This window comes from Panthera uncia, chromosome B1 (assembly GCF_023721935.1).
Source record: "Panthera uncia isolate 11264 chromosome B1, Puncia_PCG_1.0, whole genome shotgun sequence".
Taxonomy (NCBI): Eukaryota; Metazoa; Chordata; class Mammalia; order Carnivora; family Felidae; genus Panthera; species Panthera uncia.
In genome coordinates this window covers 119,593,533-119,613,785 of record NC_064811.1, presented here as the reverse complement: position 1 = coordinate 119,613,785, position 20,253 = coordinate 119,593,533, and the positions used below count along the sequence as shown (strand labels likewise).

Sequence of the window (20,253 nt, the reverse complement as noted above, 5' to 3'; positions counted from 1 at the left end):
CTAAAAGCCAGGAAGAAAGAGCCTGATGGCATTCCAAGTGTTAAATAGATTAATTCACAGAAATCGATCCAAGGGCCTGGGGTATTCTGCTGTTTCTCTTGACATTCTCACCTCTGGCTACTATATATTTTTCTACAAAGAAAGTACTTAGGAAACAGCATGTCTAATAAACTCAGAGGGAGTCACTGTTGATCAGATTCGGAAACCACATTCTAAAAAAAAAACGAAGGCAGCCAACCTGCGCCCCCCGTTGTGGTATGTGAGACCCACTGACTAGAAACCAATTTTAAAAGCTATTCGAGTTCGCCTGCCTGGATGCGCATATTTTTCCTCAAGAAGTGAGCAGAAGAAAAATGCCAGGGTTATTTTGGAAGCACCGAATTACAAGATCTGGAATAAGCAGCTTCATCAGACAGGCAGCTAGAAAATCCTGTTTGCAAAATAGCTCCCACTAGCTTCTTTAATGTCCGAAGTGAGACTCAATTTCGGCTAGAAAATGCACGCCTGTCAGCGGTAAGGAAGAGGTATGGTGGCGCTCCCCCCCATCAGAAACACGGTTGCCTGGGTGAACGGACCACGGGAGCGCTGTGTCTTCCACGCGCAGAACTGACCCGGTACAGTCGCTGTCACTCTCCCAGTCCTAAAGGACAATCTCTTTGAGGCGTCCGGGGAGAACATCCCGACCAGCTGGTTTGAAGCAGGCAGCCGGGGCTGCGCGGTGGCCGACTACCCCTCCGGGCACGAAGGTCAGTAAGGTAGCCAGGTTAAAGGCACAAAGGAGAGGAGGGGCGAACTCCGGCACCCTCGCCTTAGGTGTCGGGGCGTTGGGACAAATCCAGCGGTCCCGGGAACCAGCCGAGGAGAGACTTGGGACTCAAGCAGGGCAGAAGGTGGGCAGAGCCCCTTCTCCCCGCGGCTTTTACCTGCCACAGCCGAAGCACGGCCACCGGCTCTTGCTGAGTCCGCGCCTCGGCTCCCGACTGGACAACAGCCACTCCCTCCCCAGCCTGCACCTGCAGCTGAGCCGGCCCTCTTCGGACTGGGCAGTCTCCGGGACATTCCAGCGCCCAGGTCCCATGGCTGGGACTTCTCGGCGCCCCGCTGGGACGCCCCGGCAGCTTGTCGCGGCGCTCGCCTACGTGCTCCTGAGCTGCCCCGTGCTACATGGACAGGTGCCCTCGCCTGGGACTGAACCCCACCCTGCGCTCTACTGGCCCACCTGGGTCGCACCGGGCCTCAGTAGCCCCGACGGCCCTAGCGTCCTGATCGCCAACCCCGGACTCCGGGTTCCTGTGGGCCGCTCGCTTTGGCTCGACCCGCTCCGGGACCTGGTGATTCGAGTGCAGCCGGGGGACTGGTGCGAGGTGACGGTGCTGGAAGCCCTGCCGCTGAGCCACGGCGCCCTCTCCCCCGGCCGCTTCCCCTGCGCCTTCGGACCCCGCCAGGTCCAGTACACCCACTTCGGCTCCCGAAGCCCCGGGCGCGCTCGGGTGCGGCTGCAGCTGCGCTACGACGCCCCGACTTATACGCTAGTACTGCCCTTCACGCTGGCTGTGGACGTGGTGTTTCCCCAGCCGGAGCTAGTGATGCGCAACAGGCCTTTGGCGGTGGAGAAGCTGCGGGGCTGGAGCCACGCCATCGACAAGAGAGTACTGGACTTTGCGTCCCTGGTGTCCGCAGGCTCTGCCCCCAGCAGGTGCCGGCTCACCCTTCTTCCTCCCCAGGGCGGCCCACTGCCCAAGTATGGGCGTTTGGTGGACGCCATGGGGGCCCCTCTCCCCAGGGGCAAGGGCGTAGACTGTGAGGCTTTTGTCAGAGCTGGGGTGCGCTACCAGCATACCGCCACCACCCTGTCGCCCAGTCGGGACTATGTGCCCTTTATGGCGGAGCTGCTAGGGCCAGAAGACAGAGGCGCGGGGTCAGCCGAGGTGCTGCTCCGTGAGCATTTCCAGCTGCTGGTGAACATCCGCGACGGAGTAGAGAACACCGCACCTCGGCCCAGTTTTGTGGCCCTGATGATGATGGAGGTCAATCAATTCTTGCTGACAGCCCTGACCCCTGACGCACTGGCTGCGGAAGACACGGAGTCTGACCCTGATGACCTGGTCTTCAACATTCTCAATGCCCCCACAACCACACGAGGGCACGAGGGGTACGTGGTCAGCACTGACGACCCCCTGGGCCTTCCAGTCTCCTTCTTCACCCAGCGGGAGCTTCGGGAACTGAAAATTGCCTATCAGCCCCCTACAAAGAAATTGGATTCAGAGCAGCTCTTCCAGTTGGAGCTGGAGGTGGTGGACGGAGATGGTGCCACCTCAGACCCCTTTGCCTTCATGGTGATAATGAAGCCCGCGAACACTCTGGCCCCAGTGGCAAGATATAACCGGGGACTGCTGCTATTTGAAGGTCAGTCCAAGCCCCTGTCCAGCACCCACAGCCTTCAGATCAGTGATAACAATAACCTGGAAGAAGTGACAATAACTGCAGTTAGGGGCTTAAGACATGGGCAGCTGATGGTGCTTGGGGCACCTGCTGGGTGCAAGCATTTCACACCGGTGGACCTGGCAGCAGGGCGAGTGGTTTACCAGCATGATGGCAGCAACACCTACAGTGACAACATCATCTTCCGGATGGAGGATGGACACCACCAGGTGGAATTCCTCTTCCCCGTCACCATCATACCTGTCGATGATGAACCACCAAAGGTCAAGGCCAACACCGGGCTCTCTGTTACAGAAGGACATGTGGTCCAGATTTCCCCCTTTGTCCTGAGTGCTACTGATATTGACTCTGAGGACTCAACCATCCACTTTGTGCTGGAGGACCAGCCTCTGGAAGGGAAAAAGGAAGAGGGAGGGCAGGATCCAGCCCCTGGTTCCTCCTACTCCAGTCAGTACCAGGGGGAGATGCTGCTGCGGCAGACTGAACCACCTCTGTCCCCTGAAGATGAGGACTGGTCGTATGTGGAAAGAGAAGGACTTTATGAGAAGGTGGTGACTGAATGGCTTCAGCAAGACATAATGGGAGGGAAACTCTTCTACCGCTATCTTGGACCCCATAGCACTCAACCTGTAGTGGCCCGGCTGACTTTCCGTGTACAGGATGACCATGAGCCACCCAATCTATCCAACCAACACTTCTTCACTGTCAGGGTCCAACCAGTGGATCTGAAGAGTCCGGAACTATTTCCAGGAACTACTCTAGAAATGACTGTGCAACAATACCAACTCACTCACTTCCAGAAGAAATTCCTCCAATATACTGATGAGGACTCAGATGACCAGAACCTGTGGTACACCCTGCTGACACCCCCAACTGACACAGATGACAACCACCAAGTCCTGGCTGGAGAAATTGTCCTCACTGATTCGCCAGACATGCCCATCATGCGCTTCACCCAGGCCCAGGTAAATCTGCACCAAGTTGCCTATCAGCCCCCACAGAAGATGCTGGGTGTCACACGACGGGTTGTGCAGTTCACCTACCGAGTGGAGGATGCTGCAGGCAATAGTGTGCCTGGCACATTCACGTTATTCCTAAAGCCTGTGGACAATCAGCCTCCCAAAGTCACCAACAGAGGCTTTACTGTCTTAGAGGGACAAAGTTTTATCCTCAGCAGGAATGAACTGGGTGTCATAGATCCTGACACAGATGTTGACCAGATTGTCTTCATATTAGTCTGGGGTCCCCAACATGGACACTTGTACTACTTAAACAAACATATGACCCCAGGAGAGCTTTTCACACAAGCTGATGTAATTAATGGGAGTGTCTCTTACCAGCACAGCAGAGACCAGACTACCAATGACACCTTCCATCTGGAGGTAAGTGACGGGGTTCACCACATACCCATCACCATCCAGATTTCTGTGCATCCCACTACAGCTGACAAAACTCCCAGGATCTCTATTACAGGTGGTCCGTTATTAGATGTTTCCATTGATGTACTAGAGAACAGAGCCGCTGAGATCACCATGGGCATCATACATGGCAAAAAGAAGGGCACAGATGACTTGATGTTGTCTTTCATTTTGGAAGATAGCCCAAAATTGGGTACTATTCTCGTGCATGGTTTACCTGCAGAACGATTCACCCAAGAGGACCTCATCAGTGGGGCAGTAGTCTATGTCCACACTGGGGGTGAAGTTGGTTTCCAGAAACAACATGATGCCTTCAGCCTCACCCTCTCCAAGGGTTCTTATCAGTGGTTGGTGGGGAACAGCATAGTGGAAAGAGTGCAGGTGCAAGTGGTTGTGCTGCCTGTGGACAATGTGGCACCCGAAGTCTCAGTGGCAGAGTCTTATATTGTTGATGAAGGTGGGAAGAGTCCCTTGACCTTACAACATCTCAGTATTGAAGATGTGGACACACCCCAAGATGAAATCCTATGCACAGTGACTAGTCAGCCAGCCTCTGGCTACCTGGAAAACATTGCACCAGCTCCTGGCTCAAAAGAATCACGGGCTGGTAGCCCCATCAGTGCTTTCTCCATCAGTGATGTCCAAGTGAGGCATATCAATTATGTACAGAGTATTCACAAGGGGGTAGAGCCACAAAAAGATCAATTCACCTTTTATTGTTCTGATGGCATCAACTTCTCCCCAAATGTTGTCTTCCCCGTAATCATTTTACCCACCAATGACGAGCAGCCTGAACTTTTTGCTGGTGAGTTTGTGGTATTAGAGGGGATGAGCCTGGTCATAGACACCCCACTGCTCAATGGAGCAGATGCTGACTTGCCACAGAATGAGCTTCGCTTTCAGCTCACAGCCCTCCCTCAGCATGGACAAATCGTACAGCAGCTGGCCACAGGCAGCCAGCCCATCCACAGTTTTACCTTACAGGAGATCCAGGAGGCCTCCACCATTGTGTATGAGCATGATGACTCGGAGACCACAGAGGACAGTTTTGAGGTCTGGCTGAGTGACGGCAAGCACGTTACCCACAGGAAGGTACCCATTGTGGTGATCCTAGTGGATGATGAAACCCCTCAGCTGACCATTAATGATGGGCTGGAAGTAGAGACCAGACACACTAAGCTCATTACAAATTGGGTCCTCAAAGCCACAGATCTTGACTCCGATGAGAAGAGCCTCAGTTTTGTCCTCCGTTCAGGGCCTCAACAAGGGCTTCTACAGCGACTGAGAAAACCCAGAGGGGAGGTGAGGAACAACCTCACCCTTGGGATGAACTTTACCCAGGATGAGATTAACAGAGGCCTCATCTGTTACACTCACACAGGCCAAGAAGGAGTGCTTGACATTGTCAAATTTGATGTGACTGATGGGATTAACCCTTTGATAGACCGCTCCTTCTACATCACTGTTGGCAGTTTAGACAGAGTCTCACCTGAGGTGGTTAGCAAAGGGATTACCCTGACAGAAGGTGGCAGAGTGACCCTTACCACCAATCTGCTTAGCACCAGCGACATCAACAGCCCTAATGAACAGCTTCACTTCAGAGTCACACGGGCTCCTAGCCTGGGGCACTTGGAGAGCTCTGACCACTCTGGGAAGCCCATTGCCTCTTTCACTCAGCTACAGTTGGCTAGCAACAAAATATACTATGTCCACACTTCAAATGATGAGATAAAGATGGACAGCTTTGAGTTTCAAGTGACTGATGGACACAACCCTGTGTTCCGAACCTTCAGGATCTACATCATAGATGTGGATGATAAGAAACCTATCTTGACCATCCACAAACTAATGCTGCAAGAAGGGGAAAGCAAACAGATCACTCCCTTTGAGTTAACAGCGGAAGATAAGGATACTCCAGATGATCTTCTCCTCTTTACTATCACCCAGCTCCCCATCCATGGCAGGATTTTGTATAATGGCCACCATCCTGTGACCACCTTCACCAAGCGAGACCTGAATGACAACCTGATTAGCTACTGGCATGACGGCAGTGAGGCGACTGAAGACTGTTTCTCTTTGACTGTGACAGATGGCACTCATGCTGACTTCTATGTCTTCCCAGACACTGTCCTAGAGACACACAAACCTCAGGTAATGAGGATCCACATAAGTTCCCTAGATAACAGACTCCCCCAGATTGCCATTAACAGAGGTGCATCGGCCTTGAAGCGCCTTCACACTGGACACATGAGCTTCTTGATTACCAGCAGGTCTCTGAGGACAGAGGATCAGAACAGTGTCCATGGGCTCCTGAAGTATAAAGTGACCAGAGGACCAGAGCATGGCTTCATTATCAACACTGGCCTTGGGAACAAGAGTACGCGAGTGTTTACACAAGGTTAGTAAACAATGTCCCCGATGCCTCTGTCCCTCTCCTTGAGCAGATTAGATCTCCCAAGTCTGTTTAAAATTGTCCCAAGCTCTGCATTTGCAGAAAAATTCTGATTCTGATGAAATACAATGGAATGCAAGATTATTCAGATAACAAAAAAAGGCAAGTAGTCTTTCTTCAGCTATTTCCTCAGGATGCCCATTTAACAGGAACCCTTGGACAGCTAGTAAGGCTTTTAGTTATGCCTTAAAATTACAGAATGCAGGTGGACAGCCTCTGAAAAATATCATCATAAGATATGATTACATTAATTTTGAAAATATCCATTGAATTTCAAATTTTAAGTAAAGAAGCATACCTAGGAATTGTTTTCATAGTTCATTAGTAAGTTTAGTTTTCTGAAGATGATATTTTATATTTAGATTTTAGAGACAAATATTACACTGCACATTTTATTGTGTTCAAATAATTTTCAAGTAATTTCTGCATCTAAAAAAAAAAAAGGCATAGAACTAAATTTTCCTAAATGCGGAAGGATATGTTTGAAGGATTTTTTCTTTCTAAATATATTTGTTGTTACTACTAATGGTGAACTTGAGGCAGGTTCCTCTGTTTTCCCAGGCAATGTGACACCTGGTCGCTTTGGTAGCCCTTTACATTGTCTTAACACTTTATCGTGCAGCTCTGTGTGCATGAGATGTGAAGAGATTAAAGGAATTTTCTACATATGATACATTTAAACCTAAATGCAGTCTTAGAGTAAAACTTATGAAGGCTGTTTAAAAAATAATTTAATTATCAGAGTACCTGGGTGGCTCAGCCAAGCATCTGATTCTTGATATGGGCTCAGGTTGTGATCTCACAGCCGTGGGATTGAGCCCTGTGTTGGGCTCGTGCTGAGGGTGAAGCCTGCTTGGGATTTTTCCTCTCTGTCCCTTAACTGCTCATTTTCTCCCTCTCTCTCTCTTTCTCTCCCTCTCCCTCTGCCCTTCCCTTCCTCTCAAATAAATAAAACTTTAAAATGAAAGTAAAAAATAGTTTAGTTACATTTTCAGAATTGTCTCTAATGCCAATGAAATCATATATGGTTTTACAAGAGAGAGAAGAGAGATAGAGAATCCCAAGCAGGCTCCACACTACCAAAACGGAGCCTGATTAGGGGGCTCGAACTCAGGAACTGTGAGATCATGACCTGAGCCAAAACCAAGAGTCAGTCGCTTAACCGAGTGAGCCGCCCAGGCACCCCATAAGAATTATCTTTATAAATAAATACCCCCAAAATGCAAATTGTCTTTAAAATACTAATAATTACCAATACAAAAACACAATAATAGACCCAAGGGACAAATTCTTAAAAATCCAAGAGAATAGGTAATAATAAAAAGTCATGATTTGATTCTCATTTTCTTTTTCCTTAGAATGCAGCCATTGTTCTTGTTTAAATTCATTTTGACAAATAGTTAATGAATAACTGCCATCAGACCAAGCTCCATGCTTTTGCAGAAGACCTAAAACCACATGGACTCACCTCTCCATAGAGGGCCCAGATGTTGTGAAACATGCACATCGAGAATGTCCTTTTTGGGGGGTATTATCCTAAAGTTCATACACATAGCCCAGTAACAAAATTTTAAACTAAGTTCTATTTTTGCTGGTATAACATTAAGAACAATTTAGATTCATGTTCACTTAATCGTTTTTAAAAAGTTAGATTTGTGTTCATTTCATCATTTTAAAATTTCTTCATTGTAGTATTTTCATGCCTTAAAATATTGACTTTTTTTTTTAAGTTTACTTATTCATTTTTGAGAGAGAGAGAGAGACAGACAGACAGACAGAGAGAAAGCAAGCAGGGGAGGAACAGAGTGAGAGAGAGAGAATCCCAGGCAGACGGTGCTCTGCCAGTGCAGAGCCCGTCACAGGGCTGGATCTCACAAACCGTGAAGTCATGACCTGAGCCCGAAATCAAGAGTCGTTCACTTAACCAACTGAGCCACTCAGGCGCCCCAAAATGTTGACGTTCTTAACATCCTCATTTTCTATTGTGCCATTATGATGAGTGAAACTTGCTCTTTCATCAGCTGACATTGATGAGAGCAGGATCTGCTATGTGTTGAATGAAGGCAGCAAAGCAACAAAGGACCTCTTCTACTTCTCTGTTGAAGACAATGGTAAGTCAGTATTGAAACCTTAAAAGGGAGTCTTGGTTATTTAAAAGCAATATGAAATTGAAAAAAACTAAATCATTTGCATAGTAATCACAATCAGTATATGTCATAATACAAACAAATGAATTCTTTTTGCTTTATTTGTGATCCCATGTCAAATGGTTCTTGACAAATGTTTTTTGGAAGGCAAAGCAATGAGGAATTTCAATGAGATATGAAGTATTTTACCTGACCTAGATTACGTGTGACATCCCATAAGCAGGTAAATCTTTTCTTCAGGAGGTTCTGAGAATTTGACTGGTGGCTTCTATCATTCTGGAACACATTAGAAAACCCACCCTTAGATTTTGTTAGGATTTTCAGCTCCAGAGCTGAATCTTAGTGGCTCCTTCTCAGAAGTGTAATCTTCCTGGATGCAGTGAAAAATACATTGACTGGCATAGAGGAAAATTTGCTTAAAAAATCGCCTGTGTGCTGCACCTATATTGGTTTACTCTGTCTTAAAAGTAGCCCAATGGGAAGCAACTAGCTAACAACAGGCACTCTCTTTACACAGCTAGGAATATGCTGACTATGTTGTCAGTGAAAAATTATTTTGCAGTATAACAAGATAATTGCAAAAATTATGTCCGTGTGCTGCTTGCCACTCAATAACTTCTCTCAGTATAAATCATTACTCATTCCCAGTAAGTAACATGCATTTTCTTCCTCAGTCTTGTGTAACCATTCAAGACTGTTTGGAAAGCAGACCTACATGAAGGCCATATGGTATACTGAGCTTGAATCCCAATGGACCCCATGTGACCTTGAAGAAGTTACCTTGTCCTCTCTGTGGTTCATTTCACTCATCTGTAAAATGGCAGTCTTCATACAACTTCCAGAGGGCTGCCAAGAGGATTAAGTGAGATAATATGTGTAAGCCTTTGGCACAAAGTAGATGCTCATCAATAATGAGTTACCTTCTCCACTTCTAATGAGACTAACTATAGTGGAAACCACTAGCCCCTCCTCTCAATCTTCTCACTTAAAGTTTAAATGTTTATTTAATTTGGAGGGAGAGAGAGACAGAGTGTGTGTGTGAACAAATGGGGGGAGGCCAGAGAGGAGGAGGACAGAGGATCCAAAGCAGGCTCTGCCCTGACAGCAGGAAGCCTGATATGGGGCTGGAACTCACAAACTGTGAGATCATAACCTGAGCAGAAGACAGATGCTCAATCAACTGAGCCACCGAGGAACCCTTCACATGAAGTTTAAAAACAGAGCTTTCCTTCATTCCCCAGGTTCCCAAGGATGAAAGTCCCTGAAAAGATGAAGATGAATTTAAGTCTTCTAAACTGATTCACTAATGTAAAGCGCATTTGAGACCCAAATGATTTATAGTGACTATTCTTCTGATTTTGAGTGGGATGATATTCTAAAAAGATATATATCTGACTTGGACACTATGCTTTCTGGGCAACATCAGAAACAGAGTCAGTCTGTGTTGATAAATGTGAATTTTATATTGCGACCATTTTGAATATGTACTTTCTATGGGCCAGACAATGCTTATATACATTATGACTTTGGGTTTTTACTATAAAATAAGAGGTAAATGTTACGATGCCCATTTGAAAATGAAGGCACCAAGGTTGACTAACTGGACTCGTGCCATACAGGTAATAAGAAGGTGAACTAGAATCAAACTCAGGTGTTGCAGGTTTCAAAGCCAAGGTTCTTAACCACTATTGCTATACCACCTCTGTTCAGGAAGATAAAATCATGAACAGAAGTCAGAGAATAAGGCAAAGATAGCACTTCTTCACCTAACAAAGGAGCCCCTAGCAAATTAAAGTGATAAGAATAATCAAGACTCTAAAACATTTGCAGATACATTTACTCATAGTTGGATCTTAAAACACATATGTATGTCCATATGATGATTAAATATTTATGCATTTATTTGGGGCACCTGGGTGGTTCAGTCGAATAAGTGTCCAACTCCTGATTTCAGTGCAGGTCACGATCTCACGGTTCATGAGATTGAGCCCCGCATAGGGCTCTGTGTGCTGAGAACGACACAGAGCCTGCTTGAGATTCTTTCTCTCTTCTTTCTGCCCCTCCTCCTCCCCTACTCCTTACCTCTTTTGCACATGCTTTCTTTCTCTCTCCCTCTCAAAATGAATAAGTGACCTTTTAAAAAATATTTATGCATTTATTTGTTCCCTGGATTTTTTTTTATTGTGTTCTGAGTGCCATACACAGAGCTGAGATCCATGTTGCCATTTTTAGAATTCTTGGAATCGTTTACAATCGCTAAAGGACCCACTTAAACATTTTTGTACCAGGTATTTTTAAATTGTATAAATTTATTTCTCTACAATAGCCAGCTTCATCTTTTCTTTAAAAATATTCCAATTTTTAAAATATTTCCCAAATAGAATGAGACAGCATATAGCTTGACAGTGTATAGCACTTCCAGTTATTTAAGCTTTTGGAATTGGGCACACTTCTAGGGATACATTTTCTTACCAATGGGCTGAAATAGAATTTGTTGTTGTTGTTGGTGGTGGTGGTGGTACCGACTTTGGAGGCATTAAAAGAAGACTGTGCCCTACCTCTAGGACTGTGCATTAGGCACATCCTCAGGTGAGCTCAGGGTCTTAAAGGTGAAAGCATTGTCAGTATGACTCTAGAGCTGCAATTTATTAAAACCCCAAAGCTTGACAGCAGGAAGGCTTTCAGTTCATAGGCTCTGAAACCAGGCTCCCTGCACTCAAACCCCAGTCCCACCGTTTAGTGGTTGTGTATCTTTGAGGAACTGTGCTTTCATTTGCTCATCTGTGAATTGGAGACAATCATAGTGTGTATCTCATAGGATTATTATGAGGATTTTATTGGTTTCCTATTGCTGCTATAGTGAATTACCACAAATTTAGTGGCTTAGAACAACACATACTTGCAAGTCTGTCCGTCAGAAGTCCAAAATGGCTCTTACTGTGCTAAAATCAAGGTTTAGACAAGACTGCCTTTCTTTATGAACACCCTAGGGGAGAACCCATGTCCTTGCCTTTCCAGCTTTAGAAAATGTCCCATTCCATATTAAAAGCCATAAGTGTCCAAGTCCTTCTCATGTTGCTTTACTAAGGCACCAACTCTCCTCCCTCCCTCTTTCACTACAAGAACGCTTGTGACTACATTGGGCTTACCTGGATAATCCAGGATACTCTCCCCATCGCAGAATCTTTAATCACATCTGCAGAGTCCCTCTTGCCCTGTAATAAAACATACGTATGAGTTCTGGGAATTAAGAAGCGGACGTCTTCACAGGGTCATCATTCTAAGTACTACAAGTACTAAAGAAACAACCCACACAAGGCATTGAAGAGTGCCTGGCACAAAGCAAACACACAGTAGATGTTATTACCTTTAGAACTTTTAGCCGAGATACCAAATTTTTATTTCCCTTCTTTTAGATAAAAAGAAGTTTAACAATTTATTCCTGAAACTCTATAGTTAAATCAGTTAATTACTTAAAAAGGTCAACTTTAAACTATTATGGTGAGTTATCTTATTGGGGTATTGCCTGGAACTCTTGGTTTCTCATCCTTTTCTCTGCCCACTCATAAACTGATTCCATATTTGTTAGAAGTCTGCTAAGGAGACAAAGGAAGAAGAGGAAGTAACTCAAATCCACTGTACAGGTTTTGCCCGTGCTTGCTCAGCCTCTGCACAAAGGAATAGCTTGCCTATCCGCATCCTGTTTCCTGTATCAATTGTGCCTTTTTCTTTTTGTTCTGCTGTAGTTAAATGAAGTCGCACATGCCACAAACGTAATAGGATACGTTTCTTCTTTCCTCTCAAATAGTTATGAGCATACCTATACTTGTATACAGAGCTGAACTGGGAATTCACATGGAAATTTTTGTCAATGTACCTGGTTTGTATGTTGCATCAGTTGCTGCCTCATCAATTTTCAGTAACCAAGACTAAGGCCATTGCTGTTTAAGATCTCAGTCTTTTTTATAACATTGGTGGTAAACTTCATTATGTTCAAGGTTCTCATGAAAGTCACTGGTGAAATAGAGAATAAATTTTAGATTTATAAAGCTCTGAACTGTACCAGTTAAGCATACTGTCAAGTGCATTTGTATTCCTCCTTAAGTCATTATACTTATAGATTTGTCTTGAAATGTTGCATATCTCTACTATACGTAACACTGAACAGATCTGTTCCACTTACCATATAATACTATTAACTTAATATATATAGCACTTAACATTTCTCCAAAGTGTTTTACAGATGTTATTTCAATTGATCCTTACTATAACCTGTAAGATATAAGTTATCATCTCAAATTTTACAATGAAGAATGGATTTGAAGGATTAAAATGATGCAACCAAAGGAACCATCAGAAACATCAAGTCCATTCTTTCTAATAAGCCACACTGAATGATTATATGGGTGTCAGACAATTTTTAGTTTGGCGATGTACTGTAGATATGTCCTTAAGACCAGAAACAAATTGCTTTATTTTCTCTTAAATTATTCAGCGTCTAAAACCAGTTTGATTAACACTATGCATTTTGATATTTACATTTGACCTGATACTTGCCTCATGGTCCGTATGAATACCAGTTTTCTGTTTAGGTGAACTGTCTTCCTCAAGTTATGAAAATAAAGTAGTGAACAATGATTTTTTTAGGACCAGTGAAAGAACTAACCATAAGTCCAGTGAGTCTGCCCCTGTTTTTAAGGTAATATCATGCTTGTTTATTTAGAACTTTAAACTCCCTAGAACACATCTGTGAATTCAAGAGCAAGACAGAAAATGTCTCTGAGTAGTCCAATCAAAATCCATGGCCCAGTATTTTCACTCAAAGAAGCCCTTTCCTGGAGTCTAATTACTCTTATCTCCCAAACAATTCTAATTTCATTTTAAATAAAAACAGTAATAAGAAGAGAGTGGAGGGTAAAAAGCAAAGAGTTACAGAATGCAGAAGGGATAGATAAAAATGAGCAGCTACAGAATTCAAATTCAGGAGAAACCAAGAGACAATATAGAGAAGAGACAAAATGTTCCATGTATTTCTATGACTATAATATGGCAGAAGCATAACTGCAGTAAAACTATAAAATATTTTGCCAGCCTTCAGGATGATGTCATAATAAACCTGTATTTAATATGGAAAGAGGTTCATAATGTCCTCTTAAATAAAGAAAATCAAGTAGAAAACAGTATGTAAAGTTGTAAAGGATGATTACATTTTCACGTATACATCCATATGTATATGCATAACAAAAAGTCTAAAGTATATGGAGCAAGATGTTAAAAATGGCTTGTAATGGCAGTGATGGATTTTAAGTTGTTTTTATTTCTTTTGACTTTTCTTTACATTTTCTTGTGTAAATGCCTTACAGTGGCCACTATTATCAGGGAAAAAAAAAAGCAATTTCCATTTAAGAAAAAAGAACACTTGATACATCACAACCAACTTCGTTCAATAATATTGATTTAAATGGCTAACCGTGTTACTCTGGCTTATAAATAATTCAAAAATGTCTCCCTTAATAATGTAATGGATTCAAAAATCCAAACAAAGGAGAATCAGGGTGGATTCTTTTCAGGCGGGAAGGAATCAACAGTTTACACTTGTCACTGACTCTTTCCTTCATGAATCCTACCTGCTTATATCTTTTATTCCTTCCTACCGTGACCAGAAATGAACTGTTAGCTCTTGGACAAGCCATAATAAGCAAGGCAGGTCCAAAGGCTATAGAGCAGACGGCTAGAGGGACAGGAAAGGCTCACCACCAGTGTCCCATGTTTAGTACCAATCTGTGAAAGAATTAGTTCAGAGCCACAAAGTGTAGGAAATAGCTAGAGGGTTGGATGTGATGATACTGTGCTAAGCAAAACTTTGTCATCCCCTTTCCTTTGTGAAATATGCTAGGTAACCTTCCCTTTGTGTCACTTGTGATTTGATTTGATTTTTTCACTTTTATACCGAAGCCACTGATTCTTTATAGAAAGAGAGAAGAGGTACTCTGTTTAGATCACCTTACACGCTGTGTAGACAGTCGACTCAGCCATATTTCCTCTCAGTTTGGAGGCCACACCCGTAGCTTAACTGTCCTGCAGTGATATTTTGCTACAAATTAATTCTTTTAGAAATGGCAACATCTTTCCACAACACTCAGTATGGAGTCATTTTTAGGAAGAGCATTCAGTGAATGGGAGAATGGTAAGGAACAATATTGAAAACTAGCTTAATGGCACCCTATTCAAGCCTTGTTTTTAGCATTGCTAATTATACTTCCTGCTGACAGCTTTAATTCTTCAATTCTGCATAAAAATACCTGACTGTATGGGTATTTTTAACATAGTCTAAAATGTTTAAACGGCCAATAATTCCTCCACCAGATAACTTGCTGTAAACATTTTTTTAAAAAATAAATGCATGTACATGGTTAAAGAATAATAAACTGTACCTTGATACCTGATCCCTTTCCCCAAAGGAGGAATTGTTCTTTCTGTTTCCTTACAAAAAGAAAATCACATAGCAGAAAATATATGTATATCCTTTTTAATTTACACAAAGGAGATTATTTATTTTTTATGCTTGGCTCTGAGCCTTGCCTTCCTGTGTTTAATGTATGTCTATATTATATCCAGACATATATTGAACTAGTAAAAACAGATCAACCTTATCTGCTTTATTTGTTTTAGACAGCTATGTAATATTTTACTTTTGACTGTATTGTAGCCTAATTAACTGGTTATGTAACCCAAAGTATTTTTTGCTCTCTCATTTTCAGTGCTACTATGAACTTACTCTTGACCTACATTTGTGAATGCATACGTTTTCTTAGCAATGAAAGATGCTGATTTAACCTGGATATTTGCATGTCTAAAACATGTCTAAAACATTCTACCTTTTCCCTAAATTCATAGTTGCTTCAGACATGCAAAACTTTTCCTCACAACAGTACCAAGACAGACATGTAGTTCAGACAGAAAATGTGAAAGCAGTTTATTCCAAAATTAACTATTAATCCTTAGAAGTTAAAAAGTGTCAGCAGGGGCGCCTGGGTGGCTCAGTCGGTTGAGCGTCCAACTTCAGGTCAGGTCTTGATCTTGTGGTCTGTGAGTTTGAGCCCCACGTCGGGCTCTGGGCTGACAGCTCAGAGCCTGGAGCCTGTTTCCGATTCTGTGTCTCTCTCTGCCACTTCCCCGCACATGCTCTGTCTCTCTCTCTGTCAAAAATAAATAAACATTAAAAAAATAATTTTTTTTTAATTGTCAGCAAAGAAAAAAAAAAAAAGGAAAGCCTTTGCTTCTGGGAAGTGCTCCCAGAAATCCCTGAAGTTTTATACCCAGTCAGTTATTGCTTCCTTGGCTCTGCTAGGGCTGACTTTGGAGAAGTATCTAGTTTTGGTATTTTTAAGGTCTGTCATGGCTGAACTTGCAAAGATTGAGTCTCCAATTTAGAATGAAGTCTGAAGTCTGCAGGTGCAGTGAACTGCCCAGGATGGACCGCTCTTCTGAGTAGAGGTCAAAACAAGTTTTGCTAATCTCTAGCTCACTGGTCAGTGGGGTCATGAGGACCACTATGCAGTGACAACGAGAGAGACAGGGCAACCTCATCCATTTACATGTCACACGCAGAGTGGAGTCTAAGTCACAGCATTTTATAAAATATTGTGTGTCAGTGCCGGGTGCTGGGCTACTACACCTTATTCACAGTGTGGGAATACTTTTAAACCTCATAATTCTAGATAATTCCCAGATCCTATTTTGTGTGACACCAACTAGTCCATGCTTGATAAACATAGCAACTTTTTTTAAAATATACTTAATAATAACAAATAGAATTATTTACTTGGTTTCCACATAGAAAATTAAGTGGGGATTTGAGATAAAAGTTCTTCAGATGTTGAGGTGAAAGTGAGATGATTTCCAGATGATTTTCTCAGTTCTCCATTTTATTCTGCTAGTGCTAATGTTTTCAGCCATATTGTTTTAAACTAAAAATAATATGTGTACAAACAAAATATATTCAAATAGTCCAAAAGAGTTAGCACACACACATACCTCTTGCTGTAATTATGTCTTCCATTAATTTTGAAGTCCTAGAGGTCTGGGAGATAGCAGATAACTTAAATTTTATTTACTTATTGTCTGCTTTTTAATCTTTATGTAAAAAGGGAGTTGTTTAGGATTGTAGTTTGGGCTGTGTGTACCAGGTAAAGAAGAAGAGGAGATAGTCTGGCTGATTAAATTGATGTGTTCAATCGAATCATATAATCCTGACCATAATCTGTGTTAGAATTGAAATGACTTCCTGACAATACCTAGCATATAATAGGTGCTCCAATCATATTGGTTGAGCAAAAGTATAAATACAAACTCATGAAAAAGCTACCAAATCTCAAATTCATTTTATGATTTGTAGAGACTGTATGCTTAGTCATAGTTGTGATTTAAAAAATAATATCGATCATAATTATGGATAATTTGGAAAGAGATTTTTGAAATTAAAAAATAAATGTATTTTAGAGTTTATGATCGACAGCAAATAATCTCAAAGAAAAATTGCTTTGGTCACTTTATCTTTGAGCATGAAAGCATTTTGTTCATCGTTTTCTCCCCATAAAATAAAACACAGGCTTATTTTTTTACTGTAATCTACTTTTTTAAGCCATGCAATTCCATGTATAAAAGTTGAAAGCCAGGCTGAGCATGCAGTAACCTAGGAAAACTCTGGTATGAGAAAATAATCACTCTTCACAAGGATGATTAATGAAAGGAGAAAACATTTTTGAAAGCTAAGAAATCTTATGAATGGTGCTCTTTTAGCATTCTCTACTAGTAAGTCAATACTTACTATATTCAGGGAGTGTCTCCTTTAGATCACATTATTGTGCATCACTTGCTTTTCATTTTCCAGTTGCTAAATATCCTCATTACCACATACATCAATTTAAGAAACATTTTATTGCTTGAAAAGAGAGTTTATTGCTTAAAAAAAGGCAAAGCTGTTTTTGTCTTGTGTTATGTAAACAGACTCTTAAAATAATCACTTCAGGGATGAATTTAAAATAAAACTTGACAGGGGTGCCTGGGTGGCTCAGTTGATTAAGTGTCCAGCTCTTGATTTCAGCTCAGGTCTTGATCTCCAGGGTCATGGTTCAAGCCCTACATTAGGCTCTGTGCTGACAGCAAGGAGCCTCCTTGGGCTTCTCTCTCCCTCTCTCTCCGCCCCTGCCCCACTCATGTGCATGAGCTCTCTCTCTCTCTGTCTCTCTTTCTCTCTCAAAATGAATAAATAAACATTAAAAAGTAAAATAAAACTTGACAACTTCAGCATTAAATTCCATGGACATAACACATGTGCCTACTAAATAGATAATTATAAATAAACAAATACACATATGTGTATATACACATATATATATTAGTTTATGAGGTATATATGGACACATAGAGCTCTCTAAACTGAGAAAAACATTTTGACTTACTTGGAATGGCTAGTTAACATGTATCCATCTTCTTGATAATGAAGTAAAGTAGTTTGGTTTCAAATTCAGGTTCAACATTTATTGAACGTCTATCTTGTCCCGGGTATTGTGCTCGACATTTGAATTCCTTACCTCTCATTTAATCTCCACAGTATCATCATGAGATAGGTATTATCCCCCCATTTTACAGGAAAAAAGCTAACTCTTGGTGACATTGGGTAAAATGACTATTAGTATTAATGTTATTAGCACTTGAACATGTGGAAGGATAAGACAATCACAAAATCCTAGTTCTTATGAAATTAAGTCAGTATTAATATTATCCTTAAATGTATCAATCTGCTCTTTGTTCAGAAATTACATGTTGCTCTGGAATGCAGAAGACATTTAATTTAAAGCAGAAATTGTAGGCAAATACTTGGAAGCTGATGTTTATATACTGCACATGCATAAAGGCAAGTCCTTCAGAGAGAGGAAGACGAGAAGCACAAATGAGCAAATGATGCCATTGCCACTTTTACAAATCAGAAGTCACTGTTTCAGCTTAGGTCAGATGACTCATCTGCAGTTTTGAATGACTGGAGTCACTGAAGACAATATTTTTAATAGAAAAATTATCTACAGATTGCATTCTGACTGAGCTTCAAATAAGTTGGGCTGCTGGGCATTTTGCTCATCATTCACTATCAGGCCACAGACACACTGGCTTGGCTCCATGTACGATAATGATTCAGACTTTTCTAAAGTAATTTGCAAAAAGTGGGAATGAATATGCATATATCCATCTGTGCCCTTTCAGCCTAAATATATGAGAAGCTGTCAGAGAAACAAAACCTATGTAAGAGGCGCAGAATGAATATCAAACCCTGGCCTCATTAGCAGGATACCATGTAGTTAAGTATGCTAAACATCCCTCGTGTTAACCTGGTCAGGTTTCCAGAGGCTGTGTCCTAGCCGTAGCATAAAGCCAGGAAGTCAGTAGCAATGTAATGTCAGCCTCTTGAAATCTCAAGCTAACGTTAGGGTATGGGGTTAACTGATAAAATGATCAAGGATCACAGTGTTTTGTTCATTAGGTGTGTTATTAGAAATAGAGCCTGGGGGCACCTGGGTGGCTCAGTCTATTGGGCTTCCAACTTCGGCTCAGGTCATGATCTTGCGGTTTGTGGGTTCGAGCCCTGCGTTGGGCTCTGTGCCGACAGCTCAGAGCCTGGAGCCTGCTTTAGATTCTGTGTCTCCCTCTCTCTCTGCCCCTCCCCTGCTTATGCTCTCTCTCTCTCTCTCAAAGGTAAATAAATAAACATTAAAAAAAAAAAAAGAAATAGAGTGTGGAAGTAGAATGTTTGGCTTTTGCTACTCTTTTGTGACAAGAGTTTAAGAAAGTGAACATGGGAATGTACCCTTCTGCAGATATAAGCAGAGGGAGCCTTGGAGCTTCCAAATCATCGTTAAGTGACGTCTTCAGTATTCCGCTTTTTGGCTTTTACTTTCTTCTTCTTTCTACCTCTCCTTTCACCTTCTGTCCTCACTTTCCTTCTCGTTAGCTTTTAATTGCTTCTGCACAACTTAGAGAATTAGTTCTGGAGGCTCGTCATATTCCTCTTCTTCTCTGGTTCTTGGTTTTTTTCCAGCCCTGCAATATACTTCACCTATGACTTTATTCACATTTCTTAATCCTACTTAATGCATTCTTTTCCATTCTCTAAGATAGTGTTCAGAAAACAGAACATACTTTGGTGTATATATTAAAAAGTGTTTGACAAAGTGTTTGACAAAAATAAAATACTATCATTAAAGCAATCCCTCCATCTTATAATAAGCAACTTTCTTAATACCTGGCCTTAGTTACATCGAACAAATGTGCTGAGGAAGGTATGCAAGTTGTTATTTTGGAAGTAAAAATTCTCTGAAACAGAATGAGGTGTGATGATGTTCATGCAAAAAGAGCGAAGAACATTAGAAACATCCACTAGAAAATAAAATCCTGCTGAAGGGAGAGAAATGGAATCCCTTTGAGCTCAGCCATGTAAAAGGTTTCCTTCACACGAAGAGCTTCAAGAAGCTAGACGTCCCGTCTTTAATCATCAAGGCGGGCACTAAGCCATGCTCAGGACAGGCCCTTTGGTAAAGTTGGCCGTGTTACAGCTGGAAGCATCTTCGCTCTGGAGAGCCAACTGAGTTTCTCAGCTGAAATGATTATGATAGCCTGAAAATGGCTGTGGTCTCTGCTTCCTGTGATGAAAGAAAAATGGAATATGCATCAATTGGCACAGCATTGGGAGAAAAGAAAATGGGTTTCTTGAGACAGTGACTTTCTGGTCTTTTTAAGT

General features: G+C 42.2%; 1 protein-coding gene across 1 annotated transcript in view; it reads left to right on the top strand.

Annotated features, from left to right (window-relative positions):
* The first annotated feature begins 1,076 nt into the window (after positions 1–1,076).
* FREM3 (FRAS1 related extracellular matrix 3) overlaps positions 1,077–20,253 on the top strand; it is a 91,193-nt gene continuing 72,016 nt past the window's right edge. Inside the window, exons 1-2 of the mRNA XM_049632216.1 lie at positions 1,077–6,258; positions 8,334–8,423. Of these exons, the coding sequence (XP_049488173.1) occupies positions 1,077–6,258; positions 8,334–8,423 (5,272 nt within the window). The remainder of the gene's footprint in view (positions 6,259–8,333; positions 8,424–20,253) is intronic.